The sequence below is a fragment of the Muscardinus avellanarius genome (genome assembly GCF_963383645.1).
Source record: "Muscardinus avellanarius genome assembly, chromosome: 1".
In the NCBI taxonomy this organism is placed as follows: Eukaryota; Metazoa; Chordata; class Mammalia; order Rodentia; family Gliridae; genus Muscardinus; species Muscardinus avellanarius.
In genome coordinates, this window is record NC_137786.1 from 183,895,714 (window position 1) to 183,923,299 (window position 27,586).

A 27,586-nucleotide genomic window follows, 5' to 3' on the forward strand; every position below is an offset into this window, starting at 1 on the left:
TGCTGACCTGGAAGCAGATCATCTCCACCTCTTGGACCCAATAGCACCAATAGGGTCCGTGATGCTGGGCTTAGTATGTTTCATGTCATGTTGGGCTGCAGAATACCCCCAATGAGGTCTGTAGCAGCCAGAGTGGGGCTAGGGTCTCCTGAGAAGGCCAGCTCTGTGCCCGGGGGCTTCCAAACCCTGCCTGCCTGATTTTGAGTCTATCTCATTGTGAGTGAATTAATTGTTGTGCAACCTGCAGTGGTGAGACAAGTTAATTACATAATTACTGCAAAATGACATGTTATTTCATGGCTGCAATATGGTAACTCTGTTGGAAACAATTGTAATTGCCCAGAAACTGCATTGGAGTGGCTCTGTTATCTCTCCATAACCATGTAATTAACTTGTGTTACAACTTTATCTGCAACAAACTCGGAGGTTAGAAGTCAGGTCCTTAGGGAAGGCACAGCCATCCTAGACCTAAGGACCCAGGGAGCGTCGGCTGTTACAATCCAGGAAAACAATTTGCCTTTTCATACAAGGTGAAAAAACTCCTCCTTATGGATTCCAGCCCTCCACATCTCTCTACACACTAAGACTCATTCACAATATCACATCATCACACAGGCCTAACCATCCCCAGTTCCACAACCACATCAGACTTACATCATAGGAAAACATCCACTGCAGCCAGACCGACTGGGTCTTTGTCCCTTTTCTCTTGCACTGGGTCTTTGTCTCATCCTTCACAGAGGGTGGATGCCTCCAACGTTAAGAACTTCTGCCCCAAGATCCTCGATCCCGGCCATTGCTTTCCATGGACAGGACCACTGGCCACAAAACCACGACCTAGAGAGATCGCCCCTGCCCAGCGCTCACAAGAGCTCAGCTTTCCTCCCACTGTCAAGCCAGCCCGGCCGGGGGTGGGGTGATGTAAGAGTCCAGTCCAGCCAGTTCCCTACCTGGGGGTAGGCAGAACTTAAAGCAGCAGTCTGACTCCATCAGCCCTGGGCTTTGGATGGCCAGTGCAAATAGTCCCTGTGAAAGAGGAGTGCGTGGTTTGATACATATGGCCTTTTCTGCCCAGGCTTTGGGCCCTCTCTTCTTACCACTGCTCAGTGGTTTGGTACCTTCTTGGTTCTAGGCTCTGTGCTTGGCACTGTGGTGGCATCCCTGCTGCCTGGGGTAAGCCCAGCTCAACCAGGGAGGTAGACAGTGCCTTGGTGTCTGCCCATCAGCTGCAGGTCTGGCTGTCTCTGGCCTGGGCTGGATGCCTGCTGGCTTGCTGGTCTGTCTCTCCTGCCTGCCGGCACCTGGGAGGGTCTAATTGTGTGCCCATTGGCTGGTCTGTCTCTGACTCTCTGGAGCCGCTGTAAATGGCCTATGTCCTGGAGAGAGCTGGTCTGTCCCAGGTATCCCTACAGTGGTCTGTCCTCTCCACGATGTGCTTTGTTTTCCTGGCTTTCCCTATCCCTGGCTTCTGCCTTCCAGCCCCACAGCAACCTCCTCAAGGGCGGGGGAATGTGTCTCATCTTGATTCAGCTTCTTTTCTGATTTTCTTTGGGTTCGCCCCACTCATGACACAGAAGTGGGACATAGAGAAGGTTGAGGTTCGCTGACTGTCTCCAGTCTGTATGGGCTATATTAAAAGGAAATAGGATTATTCTTGTTCTCTCAGAAGGCAGAAAGTAGAACTCTAGGTCAGACCTGAGCCAGCAGTGTCCCTCGAAAAGAGAAGAGGGCTTGTGGAGGGGGGAGGTACTCCCATGATAGCGGAATTGGGATTTTATGATAGACCAGATCAGAGCTGAGTCCCCACCTGGGCAGTCTGGGGTCCCAGTGGCTGACAGACCACAGGAACAGTTTCATCTTGCCGCTCTTGGGGGCTTGCTCGGGGCCAAGATGTATGCTTCCTCAGGGCAGGGGGGCACCCTAGTTTTCTCCTTGGGCTGGGGCTGAGGGATGCTGAACTGTTCCCTTCCTTTCAGTTTTTTCTCTCTAAGGCCAACATGACTCCCCTGCTCATCAACAGTGTATACTGGAGGCCCACCCCCTGCTCCATGATCTACGCTTGACAGGAAGAGAGAAGGGGCCCAGGTCTGTGTCAGTCATGTGCACAACACAGAGTAACATCCCCGGAAACATTCATAAGTTTAATCCACGCCAGTAATAAAATCGCATTACATTTCTCATAAAATAAATGTTCCCATTTATATACAGAAGACAGACTGTACAGGCCCAGCCGGGTCCCGGGAGGGGTCACACACAGATGGGCGTCGGCAGGAGGAGGGGCCGCCCTCCCATGAGGATGGAGAAGTTCTAATTCAGCAGGACAGCGGCTGGCCAGCCCGTGCCGGCAGAGTGGCTGACCAGTCAGCCTGCCAGGTGGGTGGGCGGGTGGACGGACGGACAGATGGGCCCGGAGGCCAGGCGCCGGGCGTTACTGAACCTGGGATTCAAAGGTGCCATTGAGCTGCCCTTCCTCATAGTCCATCTGACACAAGATCATGTTGTTCTTCAGGAAGAATTTGTCTCCCACGCAAAATCTAGAAAATGCAAGTGAGAGAGAGTGAAAGCCTGAGAGGGTCCCAGCGGGTAGCAGGACCCAGCCTGGCCCGCCGTGGCGGGATGCATGGGGGGTGGGGCGTGGGGGAGTGTGTTTGCTCCTTGAACTTTCCAGAGGGGATTGCAAAAGTCCCGCAGCAGTCTGGTCAGTTATGGTCAGCCAGGCCCTGCGGCCTGGGACCTAGGACAATCAGAGAGTCGAGTCCAGGTGACAGGTCTCCCAGGGAGGGGAGATGGGAGAACAGCATTGAAGAGGGAACACAAAATGAAAAGCACTGTGAGGCGAGAGATGGGGAGGGGGAAATGGGGAGAGGGGAGGGATAAAGTGGTTGATTTTTCTATCCTCTGTCCTCCTTCCCAACTTAAGAGGTTGGCATAGTAGAGAGCATACTTTCTCTAAACAGAAGAGATAGGCTTCCTAGGGCATCTTTCCAGGAGGTGGCCCTGTCCCACTAATCTTCTACCCAGCGAGAACCATGCTTTGGGAGCCCTTGTTCTAAGCAAGTATTGGGAGAATCCCAGTCCTTTACAAAAAGATGTCCCTAGGGTGTCTGGGTCCTTTAGCGAGCCCCAGGGTCACCGGCCCAGTCCCAGCAGAACCCAATCTAACCACCAGGTGGCGCTGTAACTTCACAGAGCCCTCCTAGCAGCAGGTCTGGCCAGAGGCCCCTTCAGGTCCTCTGGGAACACCTGTACGAGTTCCTACTTGACCTGGGGGCTCCTGAGAAGTGGACCTGTTTTTATGTTAGGCCCCAGCCAAGGGTAAAGGGATCCTGAGGTTCCCAAGACCTCCCACAAGGATGGGGTACTGAGTAGGGCCTGGAAGATCACAAAAGGGGCTAGGCTAGAACCAGATTCATAGGAGTGGGGCCAGGATAAGTGGCTATTGCCTGCAGGGCTTGCACCCTGCAGGTCTGGGAATCCCTTCTCACTGGACTGCACACGCACATGCACATAGTTACACACAAGGATACAGGGCACACATACATTACTTTTTGCATGTGCATGTTTAAAATGTGCACACATGCATACCCACTTCACCATGTACATACAACACACACACACACACACACCCTTGCACATGGACATTTAAAAACATATCCCACTGCCGGGCGTGGTGGCGCACGCTTGTAATCCCTGCGCTTGGGAGGCAGAGACAGGAGGATCGCACAGGTTCGAAGCCAGCCTCGCGCGCTGGCTTAGGAGACCCTGTTTCCAAGTAAAAATGTAAAAATAGGTCTGGGAGTGTAGCCCGGAGATAGAAGGGCTTCCAGGAACCCCAGTAGCACCAAAAAAATAAATAAAAAAAAACATATCCCACTTACATGTGTGCATGTTTTAACCCCAATGTGTATGTTTTAAACATACATGTACTAACAAGTAAACTCACACTATACACACACACACACACACACACACACACACACACACACAACTCAAGCATGCCCCATCATTACATTCACCCAGAAATGTGCCACACAAATGCACACACCCATTATTGGGGTACACATCTTTACACACATAACACACATGTGTACTTGCATGCTCAGCGCAACATGGGCACTGAGCCCCATGCACACACAGCACTCACACTTGCATGCACAGCTCTGAAGCATTCCTGGCCCCTCCAGCAGGTCTCAGCCTGGGGTCTGGAGAGTGCCCCGGGGTGGCTAAGGCCAGCACTCACCTCTGGTTACAAAGCTGGCAGGCGAAGCAGTCAAGGTGATACACATTGTCCCGGGCGCGCATCACCATCTCAAAGGCTGGGATCAGCTTGCTGCACGCGGCACAGTTTCCCGTGGTGCCAAACAGTCTGCAGGAGAAAGGCAGCCCCTTTTATTTTTTTTTTAATTTTGAAGCAGGGCTTCTCTAAGTTGCTGAGGGCCCTGCTAAGTTGATGAGGCTGGCCTCAAACTGATTAACTCCTTTCTCTACTATAACTTCATAGTGTCACTTGCCCAAGTCCCCTTTTCCTTTCTCTGAACCTCATTCTATCCTTCTGTATAATGGGCTTGCTGGATCCTGTCCAAAGATGCTTCTCAAACAGAACTGCTGCCCAGCAGAAGGTCCAAGGGTATGTGGTACAATGGCCTCCTCAGTGGCAAAGCTCCAGGATAGAGAGTTCGCTCCCTCTCCATGCAGGCCAATCTTTAACGGGATGTTCCAATGGTCTGAGCCAGCAAGCTCCTTGCTTCTTTGCTGTACAGGGGGAGCAAGCCCTGAGTGAGGCAGGGGGGCTGAAAGGCAAGGGGGAGGCCCCTCTAATCCCTGATTTGTCCAGCTCAAGCTCTGCAGGCACCTGCGGACCAGCCTGGCTCCATTATTCATCAGCCTGAGCTGCCTGGTGGCTCAGATAAAGGCAGACAAAGGCTGGGCTGCAGCATCTGCCTGCCAACAGAGGCCATTCCTGCCACCCACCAGGAAGAAGTTGCTGCATGGGGCAGGCACTGGATAGCCATTTCCCAGGCTGAGCAGCTCCGGGAGGCCACGGCCCAACCTGGCCCACTGGCCTACCTGGCCCCAAAAGTCACTCCTTGCGTCTGCCAGAGTGTGAGGAAAAAAAACCAAAAAACCAACCCTCAGCCTATAGTAGCTGTTGGGGCCTAGAATGTCATGGGTGCTTTGTCCTGAAAAGCCCTCCCATACACACACACACACACACACACACACACACACACACACGCACACTCACACACACGGTGGTCCTTCTTTGCCAAGTCCTGCTGGACCTTCAGGGTCTGCCACCTCTCCTGAGCCTGGTAGGCTCTGCTGCTCAGGAGGATGCCCTAAACCTCTGGGTTTAGAGACTCCTTCCAGGTCCTCAAGGGTTGAATCCTCAGGAGCATCCTTTACCCTCCCTCCTGGCCTCAGCCTCCCCTCCAGCCTTATTGCATTGCTTTTCTGCAAAAGTTGGAAGCTAAGAGATGCAGACAGGGCTGTAGATATTGGGCTCTTCAGGGAAATAGGGGAGCTTCTACTGATAATCCCACTCCTCTCCAACTTTCCCCGACTTCAGCAGGGGGAGCCCCATAAACCCTTGCCATGGCCTGTTCATTAATGTGATGAGCCTTCCTTCCCCACAAGCCCCGGCCACCCTCCAGCAGCCTGCGACAGGGCCAAATGCAGGTGCTGGGAGTCAGCCAAGGCCCGGCTTGGTGGCCTCCTTCCAGCCTTGCTGATGTTATAGGTGGCCTGAGGGAGGGTTAATTGGGGGATGCAGCCCCCAGGCGCTGAGATTCAGCTTGTGGGTGTGGATGAGTTAGAACTCCGGGGAATGCAAAGCAGGGAAGCTTGATTCTCTTCATCGCTCCACAGAAGAGCAGACTAGGAGAGAGCCCCTAAGGTTGGAAGCCAAAGGCTCAGAGCTGGTTCAAACCTAGGTCTTTAAGCTCTAGCATTAGCCGTCCTTGTCCCAGGTTGTCCTAGGATATGGTCACCTGCCAGCCTCCCATGGTAAGTGGGATGCCTGGAAAAGGAGAAAGTGAGGTGCTGGGAGAGATGGAGGGAGCCCAGCAGAGAGGAAGGGCCCAGGCCAGCCTGAGATTCCCTACCTGCTTCTCAAAGCCCCCCTGAGTTGTCCCCTCTCAGAGTCCAGGAGGTGTGGCAGGAGCAGCCAGGTAAGTGCCCTGGGGAAGCTTCTCTCAGGTATCCAACAGCTACCAACCCCTGTGTGGACCATGCTAGGCCCTGATTCCAAGGAGTTTAATACACAGGTCTGTGTCCAGGCAGCTCCTCGGGCACCTGGGGGTGCAGTGAAGATTGAAGCCGCATGGGCTGTGCACACAGGGTGCTAGGGTGTAAGCGGGGCACAGTCACGCTGGGCCTGGGGACCCACCTCAGGTAGTCGCGCCGGCACAGGATGAGGTTGGCCTTGGTGTAGAGGGTGGAGCCCACCTCGCCCAGGCGGCAGTCACAGCAGGCACACTTGAGACAGTCTTCGTGCCAGTACTTATCCAGCGCCTTCAGCAGGTAGCGGTCCTTGATCTTGCGGTTGCAGCCTGCACAGCCCTTCTGCTTCCCTTTGGGCTGGACAGAAAGCATCGGCACTCCTGTAGATGGACAGACCAAGAGATGGATATAGCACTGGCCTATGGCTCTGGGCCTCAGGGCACACCCCTCTTCCAGGAATGGGGAGTTCATTGCTTCTCTCTGCTGCCAAGAGGAAGCGGGAGGTGCTAGTGCCTGCAGGGAGGTGGCTGGTCCACTCTTTGGGGCTCCCCTCAGGAATGCCAGAGTCAAGCTTCCACCTTCCTGGCCTGAGGGAGGAGATTCACAACTTCTGGAGCCTTGTTCATCTTACCAGGTGAGAATCTGAGCCACCAGCTGGGTATGGTAGTGCACACCTGTAATCCCAGCTGCTTGGGAGGCTGAGGCCAGAGGACTGCAAGTTGGGGGCCAGCCTCAGGAACCTAGCGAGAACTTGGGCTAGGATGTAGCTCAGTGGTAGAGTGCCCTTGGGCTCAAATCCAAGTACCACTGACCTCCTCCCAGCCTATACCAGCTCTCCAACATAAGAGAAAGCACCAGATAGAGCAGGATGTGGTGTGTTCACTGCAGTGACAACACCCCAGCAGGTGAGCATGTGCATTCACACATCCACATACACAGGCACACTGTGCCAGTGAGGGTATGGCTGTGTGCCAGGTGATGGGCACAGGTGTTGTCCACAAGCCTAGATAGCCCTATGGAGCCGTGAGGCTTGGCTAGTCAGGCCTTGGTTAGAAGGGCGAGTGCAATTCTAAGAAGCCAGACTTCACCTGTGAGAGCTGCCTGGGAACCTGCCCCTCATGAAGACTCCTTCCTAGGCCAGAGTGCAGCCGCATAGAGGGGTCAATGAACCCACCCCCCACCTATGTCCTCAGCTTTCCAACAAGGCCTGCAGTCTGTTGTCCTACTGGCCCATCCTCTCCAAAGGAGCGCTGCTCCCTCCAGGGCTAGAGTCCATTTCTGCCACCCCCCAGCCCAGGGGCCACTTCCTTCCTCTCCCTCCAGAGGAGAACTAGCCACCCAGGGGCCTCAGCCTCCGAATGAATGCTCAGGTGTGAGGTCAAAAGGGCCCTCAGTTCTTCCAGTGCAAGGCTCTCATTCTACAGGAGGGGAATCTGAGACCTAGATGGCCAGAGGGGTTATTGTAAGCCAGCAATCAAGCTTGGCCCTGGGACCCCTGCCCTTTCCTGTGTGCCTTCTCAGCCCAGCTGCCTCCTCAGACTTTAGCTTGAGAAGGGGGTGGTCTGGGCCAGGACAGGAGTCTTCTCTGCAGAGAGAACCAGGCCTGCTCCAGGCCCAGGAGCAGCAGGCCAGGGACAGGCCAGGGCAGGGAGGAGGCCCTGCAGACTGCTGTGGGTGGAGATCAGCGGGCTCTCTCCTCCCTCCCTCCTCCAGTTCCCCCAGGGCGTCTGTTAGCTGGGAAGTTTGCTGCCTAATTTCCTTAATGCAGCTCTAAAGGTTAATTGGTCTGAGAGTGACAGGACTGAGCTCAGGACGACACTGTCCTCAGGCCTGCCTGTGTCTTCTCTGACAGGGCCCAACCTGGTCACAGAGCTTCTGAGGAGCCCACAGAGAGGGTCCCCTAAGAGCTGAGGGACCTGCAAGACTCCTTCCAAGGCCTGGATGACAGGGAAGGACAAAGTATAGACAAACAGGGGAGAGGTTAAAATATCTGAACTGAGGGTGGGGGAATAGGGCTCCAAGATTGGGACTCTTATCTCTGGGGCCTGTGGAGGGAGCATCCAGCCAACACAGCATATAATACTAACTCAGATCTGGATCTGGGCCACTGGTACAACCCCTACAAGGTGGTGTTCACCTGGGCTCCTGCAGGCCAGGGTCCCTCTTTGAAGTCATGAGCCCCTGCCAGGACTATGTACTGGCAAATGTGTGCGTATCTGCATCTACACTCCAGGGATACTCCTAGCCCACTAAGCTATACCCCTAAATGAAAGGGGGGAGTCAGAGGAGACACTAGCACTAGAAGCATATGTCCCATCTCTTCCATCTGGCAGGCTGAATTTCCAAGCTCTGGTCTCAGCATGCCTGGCCATGGAGCCAGCAGGGCTAGGTGGCCTCCCAGCACCGGTGGGGCCGGGGACCTAGAGAACCATGTGAGAACAACAGAAGCCACAAATGAGAACAATTCTACAAGCTGCCCCTGGTGCCTCCCCTCCCTGCCTGAGCCCAGGCTGGGCCTGCCAGTAAGACCTGGCCCTCCTTCTGTGGGGTTCCGATCTCAGATTCCTAAGCTCTGGAGAACTACAAAATCCATATAATTTCATCTAAAAGTGTGCCATGTTTACCAAGATGTGCAATGCCAAGGCCGGAACAACTAGGGACCCTCAGGATTTCCCTGCATGGAAAGGCTCAGGTCTCAGAAGAAGCCAGCCCCAGGGTGTGCTCATACACAGACCTGGACTGAGCTTCAGGAGGTCTGCAGCCTAAGGCTTCTTGGGCCTTAGTACCCTTGCCTGCCCATCAGGAAAACTGAAGCAATCCTTATTCTTTACTGGAGGATGGAAGAGCTCTGACGGTCCAAGAGGACCAGGGCCTCTTCCTTCTGTTCTCATGAACTCACTCTTGGGAAGGTAAAGGAGCTTCAAGGGGGGCATCCTCAGGCTGCTGCTCCCCCAGTGGAGGGAGAAGCTCCCTTACTCCTGGCCCTGCCGCCTTGCCTCCCCACTGCAGCAGCCAGCCTGCCCCCTGCAGACCCTGCTTCCCTCCCCTCCCTCCCCCCTTGGCTCTGGAAGCTGAGCCTCGGGCCATGCACTTTCCATTAAGGAGATACCATCCCCTTGCTGAAGTCCATTTGGGATCCATTTTAGTGTTATCTAAAAATCAAATCTACATGGTAATCCTTTTAATGTACTCCTGACTTCAGAGAAAAAACAGCTTTGCGCTCCTTCAGGAAAGGTTTTAAAGCATTACCCAGTAATTACTACTCACCCATGAAAACACCAATATTTTACAATGGATGATGTTTGTGCTGACACATACGCCTCAACACACACGTGGGGCCTGGCAAAATAACCACTTTGCTCAGCCCGTGTGTCACCCCTACATCTCAGGGTATGGGGGTAACAATACTTGAGGGGAGGCAGGCCAAACTCCAACCCCTACCTGTCCCAAGCGGTTGGCAGCCGGGCTGCCGGGAGAAGTGTTCCGGTCTGACTCATCAGCAGCCAGACACTTACCCTGAGCTCTGTAATCTGGGGCAAAGCCAGCCGGTGAAGGGGAGAGACTGCCAGAGGTCATTCTGCCTGCCCACACTCTCATTCCAGCCCGGGGAGAAACCTCTTTGCACTCCCACGGACCTCCAGAGTCTCCTGCCAGGCCAGACCCAAGGCCTCCATAGCTCTTACCCACCTGGCACAGCCCAGGCTGCCCTGAAGGTCCAGCACGTGGACTCTTCCAAATGGCCAGGCACACAGGTTCCAGGCCCAGCCGTGCCTTCTGCTTGGACAGTGGTCTGAGTGGCTGTGGGCATCCCCACTGCTGGCCAGGGAGCTCCTCCAAGGCCAGCTCGGCCCCAGGGTCCACCTCGCCCGGCTACAGGTCACTGCAGGCCATGCTTTGTGGCTCCCCGCTGGAGACTGTTGTGGCCAGCACCAGTGACTCCACCAGGCCTCTGGGGACCCCCCCATAGGCAGTGTGTCCTGTGTGGAGCTGCTGGGCCGCTCCTGGCCAAATCCTGGAATACTCTTTTCCATCCTACCATGGATTTGTTTGCTGCTGTCCCAGGGCCTGCACTGCCACCGCTCCAGGAGAGACGCCTCTGCCCTACATGCCCTTCCTCCCTGCAGGTCAGAGTCAGCGTGGGCCCTGAGCTATAGCATCTGTGAAATGGGGGCCATAGTCTCTTTCCAGGTAGACTGCAGAGGGGCAAAGAGGAGCTGCAAACCTGAGGCCACAGCACAGGTGAGGGGAAATGAATATGACCCCTATGCCATTCTGCACTCCTGCTTGGGTTTTTTAATTGAAGTCAGGAGTATTCTCCCTCTGGGCTCTACCCCAGCCTTTTTCATCTTTATTTAAAGTTTGAAATGGTCTCATTAAGGCTGACTGAGCCTGGCTTTGAACCTCCTCCTGTCTCAGCCTCCCAAGTACTGGGATTAAAGGTGTGCGTGACACCATGTCTAGCCGGCTCAGATTTTTTTATTTTTTTATTTTTTGTCCCTGCTTTTTACCTTGACATAATTTTAAACTTCCAGGAAAGTTACAAGAATAGTACAAAGTGTACCCTTCACCCAGATTCCCTAAATAAGAACCTTTTATCACACTTGCTTTATCTTATTCTTTCTTTCCGCCTACCTATATATTTCTTTTTCCTGGATCATCTGAGAGTTGGTTTCAGATGAGGTCTCTGTACCCCTAAATACTTTTGCTGTGTAAATTTTTGCTAAAAGCAAGGTTGTTCTCTTACAGAACCACAGTACAATGATCAAACCCAGGAAATTATCATTGAAGTAATATTCTTATCTACCGATCTCATTCAAATTTTACTAATTCTCTCTCCCAACCCCCTCTCTTTTGCAGCACTAGGAAGCTATATCCCTAACCCTTTTTACTTTTTTTTTTTTTTTACATAGGGTATTGCTAAGTTGCCAGGCTGGCCTTGAATTTGGGATCCTCTGGCCTCAGCCTCCTGAGTAGCTGAGGCCAGAGGATCAATAATAATTATTGATTACTAATAGCTTTGTTTGTGTGTGTGGTACTGGGGATTGAACGTAGGGAAATTCTACCTCTAAACTACACCTCAAGCCCTGTTTTGTTTTTCATTTTCAAATAGGGTCTCACTAATTTGTTGAGGGCCTAAGTTGTTTAGGCTAGCTGTGACTGTACAATCCTGTCTTAGCCTCCCAAGTACTGGGATTACAGGTGTGTACTGCCACACCTAGCCCAACAGTATTTTTTATGTACAGTCCTGGGTCATGCATCCTCTTCTGTTGTCTACTTACACCTGGAAGAATTCCTAAGTCTGTCTTTGTGTTTGAAGACAATGGCATTTTCAAAGTGTACAAGTCAGTTGTTATATGGAATATTCCGTAATGTGGTCTTGACTCTTGGCCTGTATGACCTTAAGTAACCCTATACCTCAATTTTCTTTCTTTCTTTTTTTTTTGTGAAGTGGGTAGGGAAACAATTCAGAGCTACCATGAGCTATAAAGGAGTTAGTATATGTGACATCCTTAAGACGTACCAAGCCTGGTAATTAAGTTAGCTTTGCTTAGTATCACCCCAGTTAGCACATGAGAAAGGATGACCTTAGTCACCGTTCCATGTCAGGTCTCTAAAATAGCAAGGGACACTTATTTTGCAGACAACAAACTGATCTGAATGTGCTACTGCGGCTAAGTCACATGGGCACGGGTTAGAATCTAGTGTCACCCAGAGGCCAGGCTAGTGGTCAGTGGCCCATCTGCCCCACAGGCTGCTCTAGTGGCCAGTCAACTGGGATGAAGTGTCTGTGGTGGCTCAGGAGCAGGTCCTGCTTTTGGCCTGGGAAGAACCTGGGGACACAGGCAGATTGGTGTACTTCAATCATGGATTTATAACAGGGTCCAGGCCTTCCCTGGCCCCCGAGGAGACTCCACTGCAGGCTCTGCCCAGAGTCTGCAGAGCACAACATGACAACCCGGTGCAGTTCTGGGGGTTCCCATGCTTACTATGAGCATCCCTCCCCACTGGGGCAGTCAGGGAACCTGGGCTAGGCAATCTACAGGGAGATAATGCTGACTGAGTGCCCACTAGGGCTCAGCTTCTAAGGGCTTCACTCACCATTGCTTATGAAATAGGCACCATCATTATTCCAGTTCTAGCAATGGAAAAACTGAGGCGCAAGAGAGCTCTCAATCTTATCACAGTTAGTAGGAGACAGAGCTGGGATTTGAACATGGCCGGCCTGTCTCCTTGGGTCCAAGCACTTGACTTGTTTGCTGCAATGCAGCAAGGCTGTATATGCCAAGGTGCTAGGACACCCAAGCAGGGAGATTTTACAGAGATTAGGAGACAATGGATGGTATGTATTTGTGGGTCATAACGCCACAGGACACACCCACAAAGCACACGACTTACCCATGTACGAGTGATCACACAGGCATACAAAGGCCACACCAAGAGGACTGTGTCTTTTTTATTCTCCCCACAACAGTTTTATTCCAGTGCTCAGATCAGTACTGGCATGCACTAGGTGCTTGGTAAACTTCATGCACACACCTGTGCCTCCAAGCATGCACGTGCCTGGGTGTGTACGTGCATTTGGTGTGTGCATGTAAGTAACACCCCAGGCACAGGTGCGCGTGTTTGCATGAGCTGCCACAGGCACATCTGCTGTCTTTCAAAGGCCTTGAGTTCTAAAAAGTGGATCACAGCTCAAAATCAAGCTCCAATTTGAACAAAACCCACAAGTAAGAGGCCTGGAAATGAAAGGAAATGGCAGACCCTGGGCCCCCTGGGTCACCCACGTGCATCTACTTAGAGCATCAGAAATTGTTCAGAATTCAGTCCCTCGGTCCTCTCACCTCCTGAGCTGCTAGGGGCGGGGGTCAGCAGACTTCAGAGGTCTGGGTCTCTGCCACTCAAGGTGTGTTTCCACACCCAGGCCTGGAAGGAGAGAGGACGATCCCAACAGAGGCTGCCCGCGGCCCCTCCTAGGCATCAATCCCCTTTAATAAGGAAATTTGAAAGTGTAATCTAATTCTGCAGAATCTCTTTAAATCTCGCTTTCTCAGAAGTAACTTCATTTCACACAGACACATCCAGCCTTGTGAGAAGGCCTCCATTTCACACCAGTTTTATCTCCACAATTTCTCGTCTCACTGCACTCCTATCCCAGGGTCTTGCCACGCGCCAGGCGAGGCCTGAACTAATAGCATTTCCTACTCATTTGGAATCAAAAGCCAACAAGAACAACTGTTGAGACGCGTGGCCACAGCCACCTAGCACACACTCATTACTGCCCCCTCCGCACACCTATTCACAGGCGGGTGTTTACCGGGTGAGAGAGGAGGAAGGGGGTTCGCTTGGCTCCAGCTCCTCAATAGGGCAGGGAGAGGAAGGCTGGGAGGCTGGGCTTAGCTCATGGGGTGCTGCTGGCACTTTGGGCTCTGGTGCTGCCCGTCAAAGGGGAGAAGAGGCAGGCAGTATACACCCGAGGACAGAAGGCTCCGCAGACATGAGGCCTCAGCTTGAATTCTGGACCTGTCACTTCCCAGCTTTGCCTCAGCTTACCCACCTACAGATGAGGACAGCCCACTTTAAAGGATTCTTTTCAGGATTAATTTGCATGATGGGCGTGAAATACTGATAATGGGGCTTGACACAATAGCCCAAAACGATCAGCTAAGAAAACTTGTATATGTCTTGCAACCCAATAGTTCTATTGCAATGTGTATGCCCGGCAGGAAGGAGAGCAAAGGGATGTGTAAGAGCGTCCTAGAGGTTTTCTTCACAATAGCTCCATGCTGAAAACAATACAAATGTCCATTCATGGCCAAACTGATGATATATTATGGGATATTCACGCAATGGAATGGTATGCAGCAATGAAAAGGAATGAATTATTAATACGCACTACCTGGGTGAATTAGCCTAGTGTTGAATGGAAGAAGCCAGACACAAAGGGGATATACTATATAATTCCACTTACACGTAGTTTCCAAACAGGCAAGACTGATCTGATGTCAGAATAATGCTTACTTGGAGGAAGTGGGGGATGCATTATCAACTGAGAGGAGGCAGGAAGAATTGAAAATGTCCGATATCTTGATCTGAATTCCTAAATGGGTATATACATCTGAATTTCTTTCTTTTTTTTTCTTTTTCTTTTCTTTTTTTTTTTGTGTGTGTGTGGTACTGGGGTTCCTAGAAAGCCTTCTACCTCCGGGCTACACTCCCAGACATATATATGTATATATGTGTATATGTGTATATGTGTATATGTGTATATGCATATATGCGTATATGTATATATGTATATGTATATATTTTAAATTTGGAAACAGGGTCTCTTAAACCAGCAAGGCTGGCTTCAAACCAGCGCCATCCTCCTGTATCCGCCTCCCAAGCGCGGGGATTACAAAAGTGCGCCACGATGCCTGGCTATACATCTGAATTTCTAAATTGGCGCACAAATTAAACAAAACATTTGTGACTCGTGCATTTTTTCACGTTGTTTTTCAATTATTAAAAAACAAAGATGTAAACCACCTCAGCCAGAACTTGAATGCCTCTTCACGAAACCCACCATTTACCCGGCAGTCCCTGTGTCAGCTGTTGGGCTCACCAAATGATCCCTCCATTTCACAGATGAGAAAACAGAGGCCGAGGAAGGCCAAGGCCCTATCCAAAGTCACGCAGCTCAGAGGCTGCAGAGTAATGATGGAATCCTGGCCCTCACACTCCAGAGTTCCAGTTCTCATCCACGCTGCCCCACTTCCTCCCCACACAGCCTGGATGAAGAAGGGGGAGAGTATCTGAGTTTTTCTGTGCAGCAGAGGATGCTGGGGAGAGACGAGGCATACTTAGAGTAGTCTGGGCTATGACCAGAAGGAATTCTGTCCATGCAGGTCACTGTCTCCATGCTCTGGAGTGGGGGTAAGGAGGGAGAATGGGCTGCTTCTGCTCACCTGTCGGTCCCTCAAAGGCTGTGGCTGCCATGGGATACTGATGGGGCTTCTGGGTAGGACCAGCAGAGAGACATGGGCCAGAACTCAGAGGGAACGAGGCTGGGAAGAGAGCAGGTAGATTTCTGCTAAGCACTAGAGCCAAGATGTCTACACTGCAGCTGGAGGGGGGGGGGTCCTGAGGGGATGTGAGGACAGTGGCTGTAGATGCTGGGGACACAACCAAGCAGTCCTCCTGTAGTAAACTGTAGAGACCAGAAAGAACCTGGAACATTAAAGACGATGAGGGTTGCTGGAATTCCTTTAAATGTCTTACCCTGTGCCAGGCCCCCCTCCGGGCCCCTTTCGCACCCTCCCTAAGGCTGCAGTGCAGACACCTTGGACGATAGTAAGTCACATCACCCTTCACCAGTGCCCCTACACGCCAGGAGCTTTGCACTTGCTAACTCACGCTCATCACAACCCTGAGGTCAGAGGAAGCACATAACCAGCCCACGGGCAAGCCTGGGGAGTCCAAGCAGGGCCCCAGAACCTGCTGCTGGCCGGGAAGCACCCCCGCCCTTCCTGCTCTATCCCACAGCCAGAGGCCTCATCCTATCTACCACCTTTCTCTAAGAAACAGGGAAGCGAATTCACATCTGGACCCAATCTGCCAAAAGAAGGTTGTGAAATGCCCCTTGTAGGGACCTATCAGGGCCTGGGGAACTGCCAACCCTTGAGCACTCACTCAGGCTGAACAGGCTGGAGCCCCCAGAGGGGCCCACGAAAGAGAGCGAAGTAGGAGGCACCTGGGCAGCGTGTTTTGGTGGTGGCAAACCTGTCCTTAAGGATGTTGCAGCTAAAGCCTGTACTTGCCATGACCCTGGAGCATCCAGAGGTGAAGGGGCTGACATATTCCTGCACATGCTTTACTGTCCTCTGTTGTAGAGGGAGTTGAGCCCAACATAGCTCAGACTGATGCAATGTCCTATTACGGGACTGTCTTAGTCCATGCAGGCTACTGGTATGGAATACTATACACTGGGTGCTATAAGCAACAGAGACACCTATCTCACAGTATAGAGGCTGGGAAACCCAAGGTCGTGGCACCGGCAGCTTCAGTATCTGTTGAGGACCTGCTTCCCGGTTCACAGACAGGTGTCTTCTCGCTATGACCTCCCATGGCAGACATTCTCTGGAGTTCCATTTGTAAGGACACTAATCCTATTCCTAAGGCTCCGCTCTCATGACCTAATCACCCCAAGGGCCCCACCTCCTCATACCACCACTCTGGAGACTGGGCTTCAACATATGGATTTGAGAAGGCACACACGTCCAGGCTGCAGCCGGGACTCAGGTGAGACCTTGCAGGGAGGCCGGGAAGACACGTGAGGTTCTGCAGCAGGTCCACGTGGGGTCTGATCTCCCACCTCATGCAGTTTTCTGCGGTTCTTTAGTGAGGAATGTAGACTCATCGGAAGCTGCGTGTGCTCACTGGAGTTCATCACTTAGAATGAGGCTGAAGTTAATTGCATAGCTACCTGCAGCATGTTCTCCCTCTCTGGGATGAGAGCAGGCATCCTCTTCTAATTCTTTGGGCATGTCTACAGTCTTGGATCTATCTCAAAAGCCACAGATTTAACAATAGGACTCTTGATCTCCTCCTCCAAACCTGGCCCCTGTGCCCTTACCTCTGGCCTCCCTTCTCAGTGCCCACGCCATCATTCACCCAGACGCACCTGCAGAAACTCACATCATCCTCACCCCGCCACCTTCTGCTCCCCATCCACCTGCTTCTTTCCATTTCCAGAGCTGCCACCATCTTTCCCCACACTATCAGCATAGCCTTGATACTGTCCTGCAGTCACCCTGTCTCCCTCTCCCACACTGAGGTCCAGTCACTCCCCAGATCCCCTCCATGCCTTAGAGTCCTGGCACATGCAGACCCCTTCCCTGCCTCTTCAGTGATTGGTATCACCTCATCCTTGAGCTATGGCTTAAATGTCATCTCTGAGAGGTCTTTTCTTCCTCTTTATTTCTGTAAATGACTGCCCCTGCCCTAGTCATTGCCTTCTGAGTTTTAAATATTATTATTATTATTATTATTATTATTATTATTATTATTACTGTTATCATTGCTGTGTTACTGGGAATTGAATCTAGGGGGTATTCTGTCTTTGAGTTACACCCCCATCCCTTTTTGATTTTTTTATTTTGAAACAGGACCTCTCCGGCTTTGAACTTGTGATCCTCCTGTCTCAGCCTCCCAAGTCCTAAGATTACAGGGGTACATCACTGTGCCCAGCTTCTGAGTTGCTGTGTGTGTGTGTGTATGTGTGTGTGTGTGTGTGTGTGTGTGTGTGTGTGTGTGTGTTACTGAAGATTGATCCCAGAGGGATTCTACCTCTGAGCTATACCCCCAATCCTATTTTATTTTTATTTTGAAACAGAGTCTCACCAGGTTGATGAGAGTCTCACTACTTGCTGAGGCTGTCCTCAAACCTGCAATCTTCTTGTCTCAGCCTCCATAGTACCGGGATTACAGGCTTGTGCCACCATGACTGGCTCTTTCCGAGTTTTTAAATCATGATTATTTTGCTTCCTTTAGTTACCAGAAAAATGAGTGGTTTCTCTCCTAAAAACAGAAGCCTCCTGAAGGCCTATTCTTGGGACCCTGTCTTGTCAATCATTGCATCCTCAGCGTTGAGCCCGATGGCAGCCATTTTCTAAATATCATTTCAATTAATGAATGAAGAGACAAAGTGGAATCCATCCAGATATCACTGACAAGAGTCTGCTGGCCAGGCTGTACCGACTCAGACAGCCGGCTTCCTCAGAGATAGAGGCCTTACCCAGCTTGTTGCTGCCTCTGTGCCACACATCCCAAGGTACCTGTGACTAAATGGTGGGAGAAAAAATGCAGACCTGAGTGTCCCGGGGCCCAGGTTCTGCCACGATCGAGACTTAAGAGAGGTGGATCCCAGGGCTCCCGCTGCAAAATGGCAGCACTCGTACAAATGTAAGCCTTTTATCCCTTCCAGAAAGGAGCAGCAAAATCCTGCCCCTGCAGACCCACATGGAAGGAGATGTCCTCTCTGTGCCTCCCGTGCACATAAATACTCTGTGCACCCTTTGGAGAATGGTGGGCAGAGCTGCAGAGCCCAGGCCTCTGTGTAAGGCCCACAGCTCCGTCTTTCCCTCTGCAGCCCTGGCCCGGGCTCTTCTGCATGGCACTGACTAGCCTCCTGGACTTTTACCTGAAAGTTCTTTGGGCTTAAAATGATAATCACTCTTCCCTCTCAGCCTCCTCTGAGCCTCTGGGAACTCGTGGGAGGAAACAACCCCTGGAGTTTGCTACTGAAAACCCCCAGGCCCAAACCTTTCTCTGTTTGGAGACCCCCCACCCCCACCATCCTGGGCTGCTAGAGCCAGTCCCCAGGTCCCTTAGCAGGATGCTGCCTGGAGCTGCACAGCTGTGGGGACCAGAGGGAGAGAGTCTGGAAGCTGTGTTCTCCAGACAGCAACTCAGCTGCTCCCTGGGCACCTAGAAAGCCCGCATCACCCATCTAATAAAATGGGGCCTCCCAAAGGGCCTACAATCTCCACCAGGGAGAAGGAGGAGGAGGAGGAAGAGGAGGAGGCAGATTCTCAGCCGAGTCTCAATTTCACAGCGTCAGGGATGTGAGCACCAATGCGCTGAACCAGAAACGAGAGTCTGGCGGAAGCTGCAGGCACACGGTGAGCGCCAGGGGATAGGAGATTAGGGCCCTTCAAAATCAATTTCGAATTCAAACTTTTAAATGTGTTCTCTAGGCGCAAAGAGGGGACCCTTCAGGCAGGCTTGGCCTAGCCAGCCGCTGGGTCCTGCTTCCTTCTCAAAGCAGCCACAACCCATCTGCTAGCCACTGGGCTGAGCCAGAAGAGAGAGACCAGGGGGACGGAGTGCTGGGAGACTGCCCTGTCCCCAGAGCAGCAGGGACAGCAGCCCCGGGCTCCTATAGAGGAGCACAGCCCTGGGGCTTCCTGCTGAGGCTTGGGAGCTGTGACATCTCTCCTTTGTAAACCTGGAGAGAGGAGCTGAAGACAAGGCCCACGTGGGCCCCAACCTGGCCGAGGAGGCTCCTCAGGCACCAGTGGGGAAGCCATTCAAATATGGGTTTGGGAGTTGGATGGTTAGGGATTTGTATTCTAGATCAGCCATGGGCTTCCAGAGAGAAGATCCTTGTGCACAGTGAATCCCTTTCAGAAAGCTGGTGAGAGAAAGCCCATTGTGAGCATTCTGGAGTGCAGCCCTTGGAAACAAAGAGGGGCCACAGCCCTGCGTGGGACTCCACAGGGCAGCCTGGCTGCTGGTGCAGCCACAGGCTATGGTTGTGGCATCTGCAGCCAGGGAGCTGACCATCACAGTGTCATCTGTCAGGCCACATCCGGGCTACTGAGTACTGGTCTAGGCACTGGTCTGTGAAGTCAAAGGGATGCACAGGGCACGGGCCTCACGGGAACCTGCGCAGAACACACTGCTCCAGCCAACCCTTGGAGAAGAGCCCTGGGAGGAAGGCCTGGCCGATGGCAGGGGCTCCAGGCAGCCCCAGTCCTGGACCTCTGCTGCTGCCTGGGTCCCTGAGAATCCATATTTGTTCCTCCCAGCCTGTGGTCAGCCCACAGTTCATGCCTTCCCGGCCTCTGTGTGAGAAAACTATTATCTAACAAGTTTCTCTGACCCCAGTGGCCCCTTAGCCCCAGGTCCCCAGTTCTCCAAACCCCAGGCCGTCTTCCACCTTGAAGTCTGAACTATAAACCAAGTGACTAATCCATTCTGCAGATGAGATACAACAGAATGGGTGTCAGGCCCAGCCCTGCAGAGAGCCCTTCCTGGACTGAGGAACAGTGGGAAAGGAGGCTGGGGTTCCAGGACTATGTATGTGAGGGGGGCTGGGACTCCCCAGCCCCTCCCACCCCCTGTCTTGGGAGTGGGCTGCTGGCTTTGCAAGGAAATTACAACACGGGCCTGGGTAATGCTTCTTTTAGTTACAGCATAAACTGCGGCAATAAAGCGTACCTGGGGAATGTTTAGAGAAAGCACTAATGATTTCTTCCCCAGTGGTTAATAAATTCACTTCCAGATCAATTTGTTCGCGATAGAGCCCGGCGAGCGGAACCCGCGCGGCGGGCACAGCCGAGTGTGTCTTTTTCAGTATAAATGATTTATTACGATGATTAGCGGCACATAAACAATTTAAAATACAACGCTAATTAGTTTGGGGAAGAAAGGAGGGGAAAAGCCACCCTGCCTCTCTCCCCATTATGTTCTACTTCCCTAAGTGTGTACTTTTTAATTAAATCCAAATGTCACAATAAATTTAAAGTGTTTTATTACCACTCGGGCTAACCGAGGCAGTCATGCAAGCCCCCCTTCCAGGAGTCTGCAGGCGGGGCGGGGGCGAGGATCCGGGCGCCAGCAGGGCTGTCCTCAAACTCTCTTCAAGATAAGATTGCTCAAGCCCCTGCAAATCTCTCCTGTTTTTAGCATCCCAGGCTGGAAAGCGCTGGGACCACCCAGGGGACCTCCCGCCTTCTGCTCCCCTTCCTGCTGGCCGTCCAGGTCAGAGCTCTTCCTGGGAGCTCTCTCCAAGCAGTGTCAGAGTCAGCCACTTCTCCCTGATGGTCACACATAGCCTGTGCCCTCGGGCTGGGCCTTGTCGTGTGAGGCAGGGGTTCAGTCGGGGACTTGGACTCTGATGTGGGTGGATTCAAGTTCAGGCTTTGCCACTGTCCAACAAGTTAAGCTTGGTCAAGTCCCTCCACCTCTGAGCTTTGGCTTCCTTGTCAGCAAAACTGGAGCAATAATCCCCAACTCACAGGCACAGAAGAACAAAAGCAGAGAGTTTTGCGATCCTTGACATGCTTTGCGAGTAGTGATTGCTTTAGAAATCCCTTGACGGGAGCAGAGATCAGGACTAACCTAGCAAAGGAAAGGACAGACACCAGCCACGTCCCATGGAGCCCAGGCGCCCAGCAGGTCCAGGCTGCCAAGAACCTCCCTTCTGGAAGCTCAGACAGCCCAAGATCATTTCTCTCCTAAAGTCTCTTGTACTCCTCATGTGAATTTAAAAACATATATCCCTAAACATAGAGTTTTCATGTGATTCAGCAATTCTACTCTTAAGTGCACGCCCAAGAGAAATTTAAAAAAATAGGCCTACACAAAAACCTGCATGCAAATGTTTAGAGCAGCATTAGTCACAAACAGAAAAAATCAAAAGGCCCATCAATGGACAAATATCATACATATATCCCATGGAATACTATTTAACCATAAAAAAGATATATGTTACAACATGGAGGAACCTTGAAAACATGCTAGGAAAGATGCCAGACACAAAAACCACATATTGTGTGATTCTGTTTGCATTAAATGTCCAGAATAGGCAGGTCCATAGAGACAAAAAGTAGATTGGTGGTTGTCAGGGAAGGAGGATTGGGCAATGACTGCTAATGGGTACAGGGTTTCTTTTATAAATGATAAGAACATTCTCAAATTAGAAATGATGATGGTTATCCAACTCAAATATACTAAAAGCCACTAGATTGTACATTTTTAAAAAGTTTACTTTGTGGTATGTAAATTATATCTCAATAAAGCTGTTATATAACAAAACAATGATAAACTAAATAAATATTCCTCTGAGAATAGGAGAAACCAGTTCATTGAAAAAAAAAATTGAGTCCTAGCCTCATAGGGAGGCCAAGCCCTGGTCAGCCCATCTCCTGTTAGCTGCAGGGAGCACAGCATAGTGGAGAAGGGACTCCCCCTTTCCTTTCTCCAGCCTCCCTCCCCATGCCGATGGAACTCCACCTATTTCTAGCTCTGCTCCCCAGGAAACTCAAACCCTACTGGATCCAGTGCTTTAAATTTGTTGACAGGTCTGCATCCTTTGAGGACTATGGAGCATCCATAAAGCGGGCACGCCGGGGGAGGGCTTTCTCTTTCAGGACCTTGAGCCAATCGTACATGGGGCACACAGGGGCACGTGCATGATGAACTGGGTCACAGCGGAGGCTGGAGGAAGACTGCTGTCCTCCTCCCGGGCCCCTGAGCCAGGGGCAGGATGGTGTGCAGGCTCAGATCTAGGCACCGGGCCAGAAAGGAAGGGAACAAGGACGCCTTTAGAGGAAGAGAGCACTGTGCCCAGCTAGGGACAGTACCCTTTTGTGGGTAGTCTAAGAGAGTGACTATAAAAGGACGAGGGATCCAGACCAGCAGGGGGAGCCGGGAGTACGCTGTGGCAGGGCAGGCCACCTGCCCCTGTGTCTGGGACTGACCAAAGTGTGGAACCATTCAGGGGTCATCTCTGCAGAGACAGGCCAGTCTGCAAGTCTCTTGCATGTGGATAGAGCCCTACAGAGGGAACAGGACAGCTCTGGTCACGCGAGAAATAGCTGGGCCTTGAGGCAAATAGACACACACCCCTTATCTAGCTGTGAGGCTGGTTCCAGGAGTCCCCAGAGATTTGCCATGGAGTGCTGTTTCAGACAGCTGCCCTTTAGGAAAACTATCCCCCCAACTTCTCCAAATGTTACTCCCAAAGTTCCAGGGAGCCCAGGACTGAGAAGACCGCTCAGGGGTAAGAGCAGCACCAGCAGGGCTGCAGGTAGCTCTGACTTCCTGCTGCTACTGTGTTCTCACCAACAATCCTCAGGCAGGCACAGTGCCACCCAGCTGGTAAAACACAAGCCTCTCGTTGTTCTGTGTAGGGAACAGAGAGGATGCTCTGGGCTCGAATTTATGTGAGGCTCAGAGGGGTTGAGTGGCTTGTCCACAGTCACACAGTCTTGGATGCTCAAAGAACACTTGTCTGGGATCTCACAGTCAGGGGTCAGCAGAGCAGGACTGGAATCAAAATCTATGCTTGTTACCTCCCAAGCCCAAAGCAAGCTACCTCTGTAGAAATTAGCCATGCCCTCATGGACCTGTTTCTTTTAAAGGATTCTCCATGTTCTTGGCTGGTGTTCTTGGGGAGACATTAACTGCCTCCTCTCTGACCAACCCAGAACCCTCCACACCCCTTCCCCCATTAGTCCCAGACTGCAAGTTCAGAAGAAAACTGAAGAAAGCCAGGTAGGAGCCTTGAGCGCTCTGAACGGGAGGTGGGGAGTCACCACCTATACAGCTGAAAAAGGGCCCCCTCCTACATCACACCTGTTTCTCTGCTGCTAGTTTTATCCCTTCTGATTTATTCTTCACAATAGCCTGAATTATCTTAATGAAATGTTGATTTGGAGCGGGGTTTGGAGGCACATGCTTATAATCCCAGTACTTGGGAAGGCTGAGACCGGAGGATCCGGGTTTGTGGCCAGCCTCAACTACTTATTGAGGCCCTCTGCAACTTAGTGAGACCCTGTTTCGAAATAAAAAATAAAAAAGTTGGGCCAGGGGTATAGCTTGGAGGTAGAATGTCCCCAGGTTCACTCTCCAGCACCACAAAAAAAAATAAATAAATAAAACGAAATGTCGATTTGGGTCTTGATTTTGCCGAAAGCCCTGTAAAGATGTCCCATTGATCTTAGCACAAAATCTCAACTCCTCACCATGGCTACACAGCTTGCACGGTGTGGCCCTGAAGACCCTGACCACCACTGCAGATGCAAGAACACGCTCCAGCCACCAACCAGGGCTCCTCGTCCTCTCTTCCTGGGACAAAGGCCTCGTTACGATGCTCTGTTCCCCTTTGAATTCCTTCATCTCATATTCACTCATATTCACTGTTCATCATTCAGCAAAAGTTCTGTGTGTGTGGTACTGGAGATTATACTCAGGGGCACGCAACCACTGAGCTGTGTCCCCATCCTTCTCTTATTATTTTTAATTCTAAAACAGGGTTTCGCTAAGTTACCCTATGCTGGCCTCGAACCTGTGCCTGTCTCAGCCTCCCAAGGACTGGGGTTACAGGTGTGCACCACTGTGCCCAGATCACTCAACAAGTATTTGTTAATCATCTATTGTTGTAGTAGGCTATTCCTTATACTGTATTTTGATGATTATTATACAAACACTGATAATTTTTTTATCAAGGAAATAGTTCTTAATAAGCTTCACTAAGTCAACTTAATTCTTTAATCAGTTTTTCTATGCAGTGGTGTTGAACCATTTCTTCTTTCAACCGTTTTTAATTTATTGGGATTATTTTCATTGAGATCAATTATTTTTAAATTTTTAAGTGACTCTGATTCATGATCAGTTTTTGGCTCATAGCAAATCTTACAAATTAGGCTTTTGCTACTGTCGAGATTGCTTTTGTAGCAATCACTTCTACCAGGAAATGTTTCTGGAGCCAACTTCTGCAGATCTAAATTTTGTCAGGAAGCTTTGATTCTTCTGTCAATTTTCAGTCAATAACATATTTTACCAGGTGCAGTCTTTGCTGTTGCCAGTTTTACTTTGAGTTAATTATTTCAACCAATTTTAATTTTTTCCTGGATCCTTTTTTTGTTTTGCCTTCTTGATAATACTAATGAGATACTATTCTCATGTATAAGGCACATTTTTGCACTGATCTGATAATGCCGGCTGAGGATCAAAGAGTAGTATAAAAACATCCTTGGGGGAAAAGGCAGGTGCAAACATCGCACCCTGCACTTGGGTAGAGTGCCAGGTTGGAACCCGATGCCCCAGGGAGCCCTGCCCACTGCCCACTGCTCCCCAGGGCCCTGGCCCCTGCCAAGAGGCCCTACAAATGGAAAAGGCTTTTGGCTGGGGGAGTGCAGCTGCCTGCAAGAGAAGGCCTCCAACTGACAGACAAAGAGGTGAGGTGCTGAGCTGGATACAGCCTGTTGGGCCCCGGACTTTCTTAAATCCAATAGCTCAGCAATATTCACTGAGCAGGAACCAGAAGCTGCTAGAGCCAAGCATGGGGGTGTATGCCTGTAATTCCAAGACTTGGGAGGTTAAGACGGGAGGGTCACATGATCGAGGCCAGCCTCAGCAACTTAGTGAGACCTTCAGTAACTTAGTAAGATCCTGTTTCAAAATAAAAAATGAAAAGGGCAGGGAGGGTATCTCAGAGGTAGAATGGGTTCAACCCCTAGTATAGACACCTGGCTCTGCAGGCCCCTCTTGGCTTTGGCACATTTATCTCCTATTATGGTTGGAGATGGAATTTCTCTCGGAAACTCCATGTGCTGGCAGCACAGCAAGGTTCAGAGGTCAGGCTCAAGGTCAGGCATGGCTGAAGAAGAGGGTCACTGGGGTGTAACCTTGGGCTCTGCAGTGACCTCTCTCTCTCTGTTTCTGGCTGCCATGAGATGAGCTTCCCTCTGCCCTGATCTGGTGATGTGAGGGTTTTGCTTTGGAATTGTCCGACTGTGGACTGAACCACTGATGTCCTGCGGTCACACGAACCTTTCCTACTCTGCATTGTTCTTATCAAGTAAATTGGTCACAGCAATGAAAAAGCAGAGTAAAAAATTGTGAAAGAAGGAATTCAGCAATCGCCAGCTCTAGCCCGAGAGAGTGTATATATGTATGTATATAGGTGTGTGTGTGTGTGTGTGTGTGTGTGTGTGTGTGTGTGTGTGCGTGCGTGCATGCATGCATACCCACACATGATCAGTACCATTCCTTCTCACTACTGGGGCCATGGGTGAGAAGCTTCCTTACCACAGCAGGCAGGGAACTTGTTTCTCTGAACTCTGCCATGTGCCAACTTGCTGGGGTATCGCAGGCAGGTGTCTTTCCCTCTTTGAGCACAGCCTACTCCTCCACAAAACAGGGCTAGTATTTGTCCTCCCCGCCTCCTAAGGTACTATGAAGATTAAATGAAAGACTCTGAGACATCAGTGGCCTTCCTTGGAGGGGTGACCCTCTTGGGAATGCAGATAGAGCTTGTGACTTCTGCTCTTTGGGGACACCTAACCTGTTGGACACCTGAGGCCCAAGAATTCCAGAAGCTGACTTCTCATGGCAAGCCAACTGCTAAGACAGTCTCCAAGAACCCCGTGTCTGTTATTTATGTCCTTATATAATCTGCCGCTTCCTCCAGTGTGGGCTGGACCTAGTGACTGGCTCCCAAGGAAGAAAACACAGCAAAAGTGATCGAATGTCACATCTGTGATTAGGTTATAAGACTGTAACTTCCTTCTCCTGAGCAGCCACTCTCTCTTGATGGCTTTAAGGAAGCAGGCTGCCATGTTGGAGAGGCCCACAGACGGCATAGAACCCAGAGCAGCCAGCCGTCAGCAGCCAGTGGGGAATTGCGGTCCTCAGTCCAACAACTCAGGAGGAACTGAGCCCTGACAGCAGCCAAATGAGTGAGTTTGAAAACAGCTCCTTCTCCACAAATCTTGGGACAAGACTGCAGCCCCTGCCCGACACCTTGATTACAGTCTGCAAGAAACTGTGAGGGCCCAGTTGAGCTGCCCCTGGCTTCCTGTCCTGCAGAAATGAGAGACTAAATGTGTGCTGTGTTCGGCTGCTAAATTTTGAAGCAATTTGTTATGCAGCAATAATTAATACCCTGCCACACTGGCCTGCACTCTCAAGACAGGAAGGACTTCTCAGGCATTGAGGGAGAGGGGCTGCAGACACATCTCTGCCCTGTGAACTGTCTTGTGGAGGGGCCTTGGGGATAGAACCTGGGTTTCCAGCCTGCCTCCCTCAGGCTCCTGTTTTCAGCTGGGTGGATTAGGGAAGTAGGTGGAAACAATTTGTTTCCTCTGGGAGTCTATGGTCCTGAGTCCTTTCCAAAGAGCCACCCCCAGCTCCAGAGCAGGGTGGGCTTTCCAAAGCACATCTGTTTCCACTTTCTCATCGACTCTCGCTAAAACCCTAGGAACTTAGGGAAATTGTGTCAACCATCCAAGAGACCATCGGAGCTTTGCCTGTTAAAATCTCGACAGACCTAAAGGGAGACTATGATCATACCCATTTTACTAGTTAGAATTATGATTACAATTTACTCACCAGAATTCCTAAGTCGCAGAGGAAAGATTTGTTATGTATTTTGTTTTGTTTTTTATATGTTTTTATTGGAGCATTATAGTCTCACATCGTAATATAAATCATGTTGACAGTGACATATATACACACAGCACTTGGCACCCCCCACTGCCTCCCCATCTCCCCTTCCCCATACAGAGTACTGAGATTGACATTGGTATTTTCACATATGTACACAGAGACAATGGTAGTAATCCCTTCAGTGAACCTCCGTCTTCCCCCATCCTTCCCTTAAACCACCTCCCTGGCTCTACTGAGGTTTCTCCTCTATTATCTGGAGTCCCAGAGGGAAGATTTGAACCCAGTCTGAATAAAAGCCCATTCTAGCTCCACTTGTTTTACACATTCGTGTAGCACCACAGGCAGCCACACCCAACTGTTCCAAGACAATATGTCCTCAGGGATGGGGCTTTTTTTTTTTTTTTTTTTTTTTTTTGCAGTACTG

General features: G+C 51.0%; 1 protein-coding gene across 1 annotated transcript in view; it reads right to left on the bottom strand.

Annotated features, from left to right (window-relative positions):
- Window positions 1-2,428: 2,428 nt before the first annotated feature.
- The window catches only part of LMO1 (LIM domain only 1), a gene marked incomplete at both ends in the record, with an annotated part of 35,113 nt that continues 9,955 nt past the window's right edge, over window positions 2,429-27,586 (bottom strand). Inside the window, 3 exons of the mRNA XM_080697392.1 lie at window positions 2,429-2,534; window positions 4,241-4,366; window positions 6,389-6,602. Of these exons, the coding sequence (XP_080553518.1) occupies window positions 2,429-2,534; window positions 4,241-4,366; window positions 6,389-6,602 (446 nt within the window). The remainder of the gene's footprint in view (window positions 2,535-4,240; window positions 4,367-6,388; window positions 6,603-27,586) is intronic.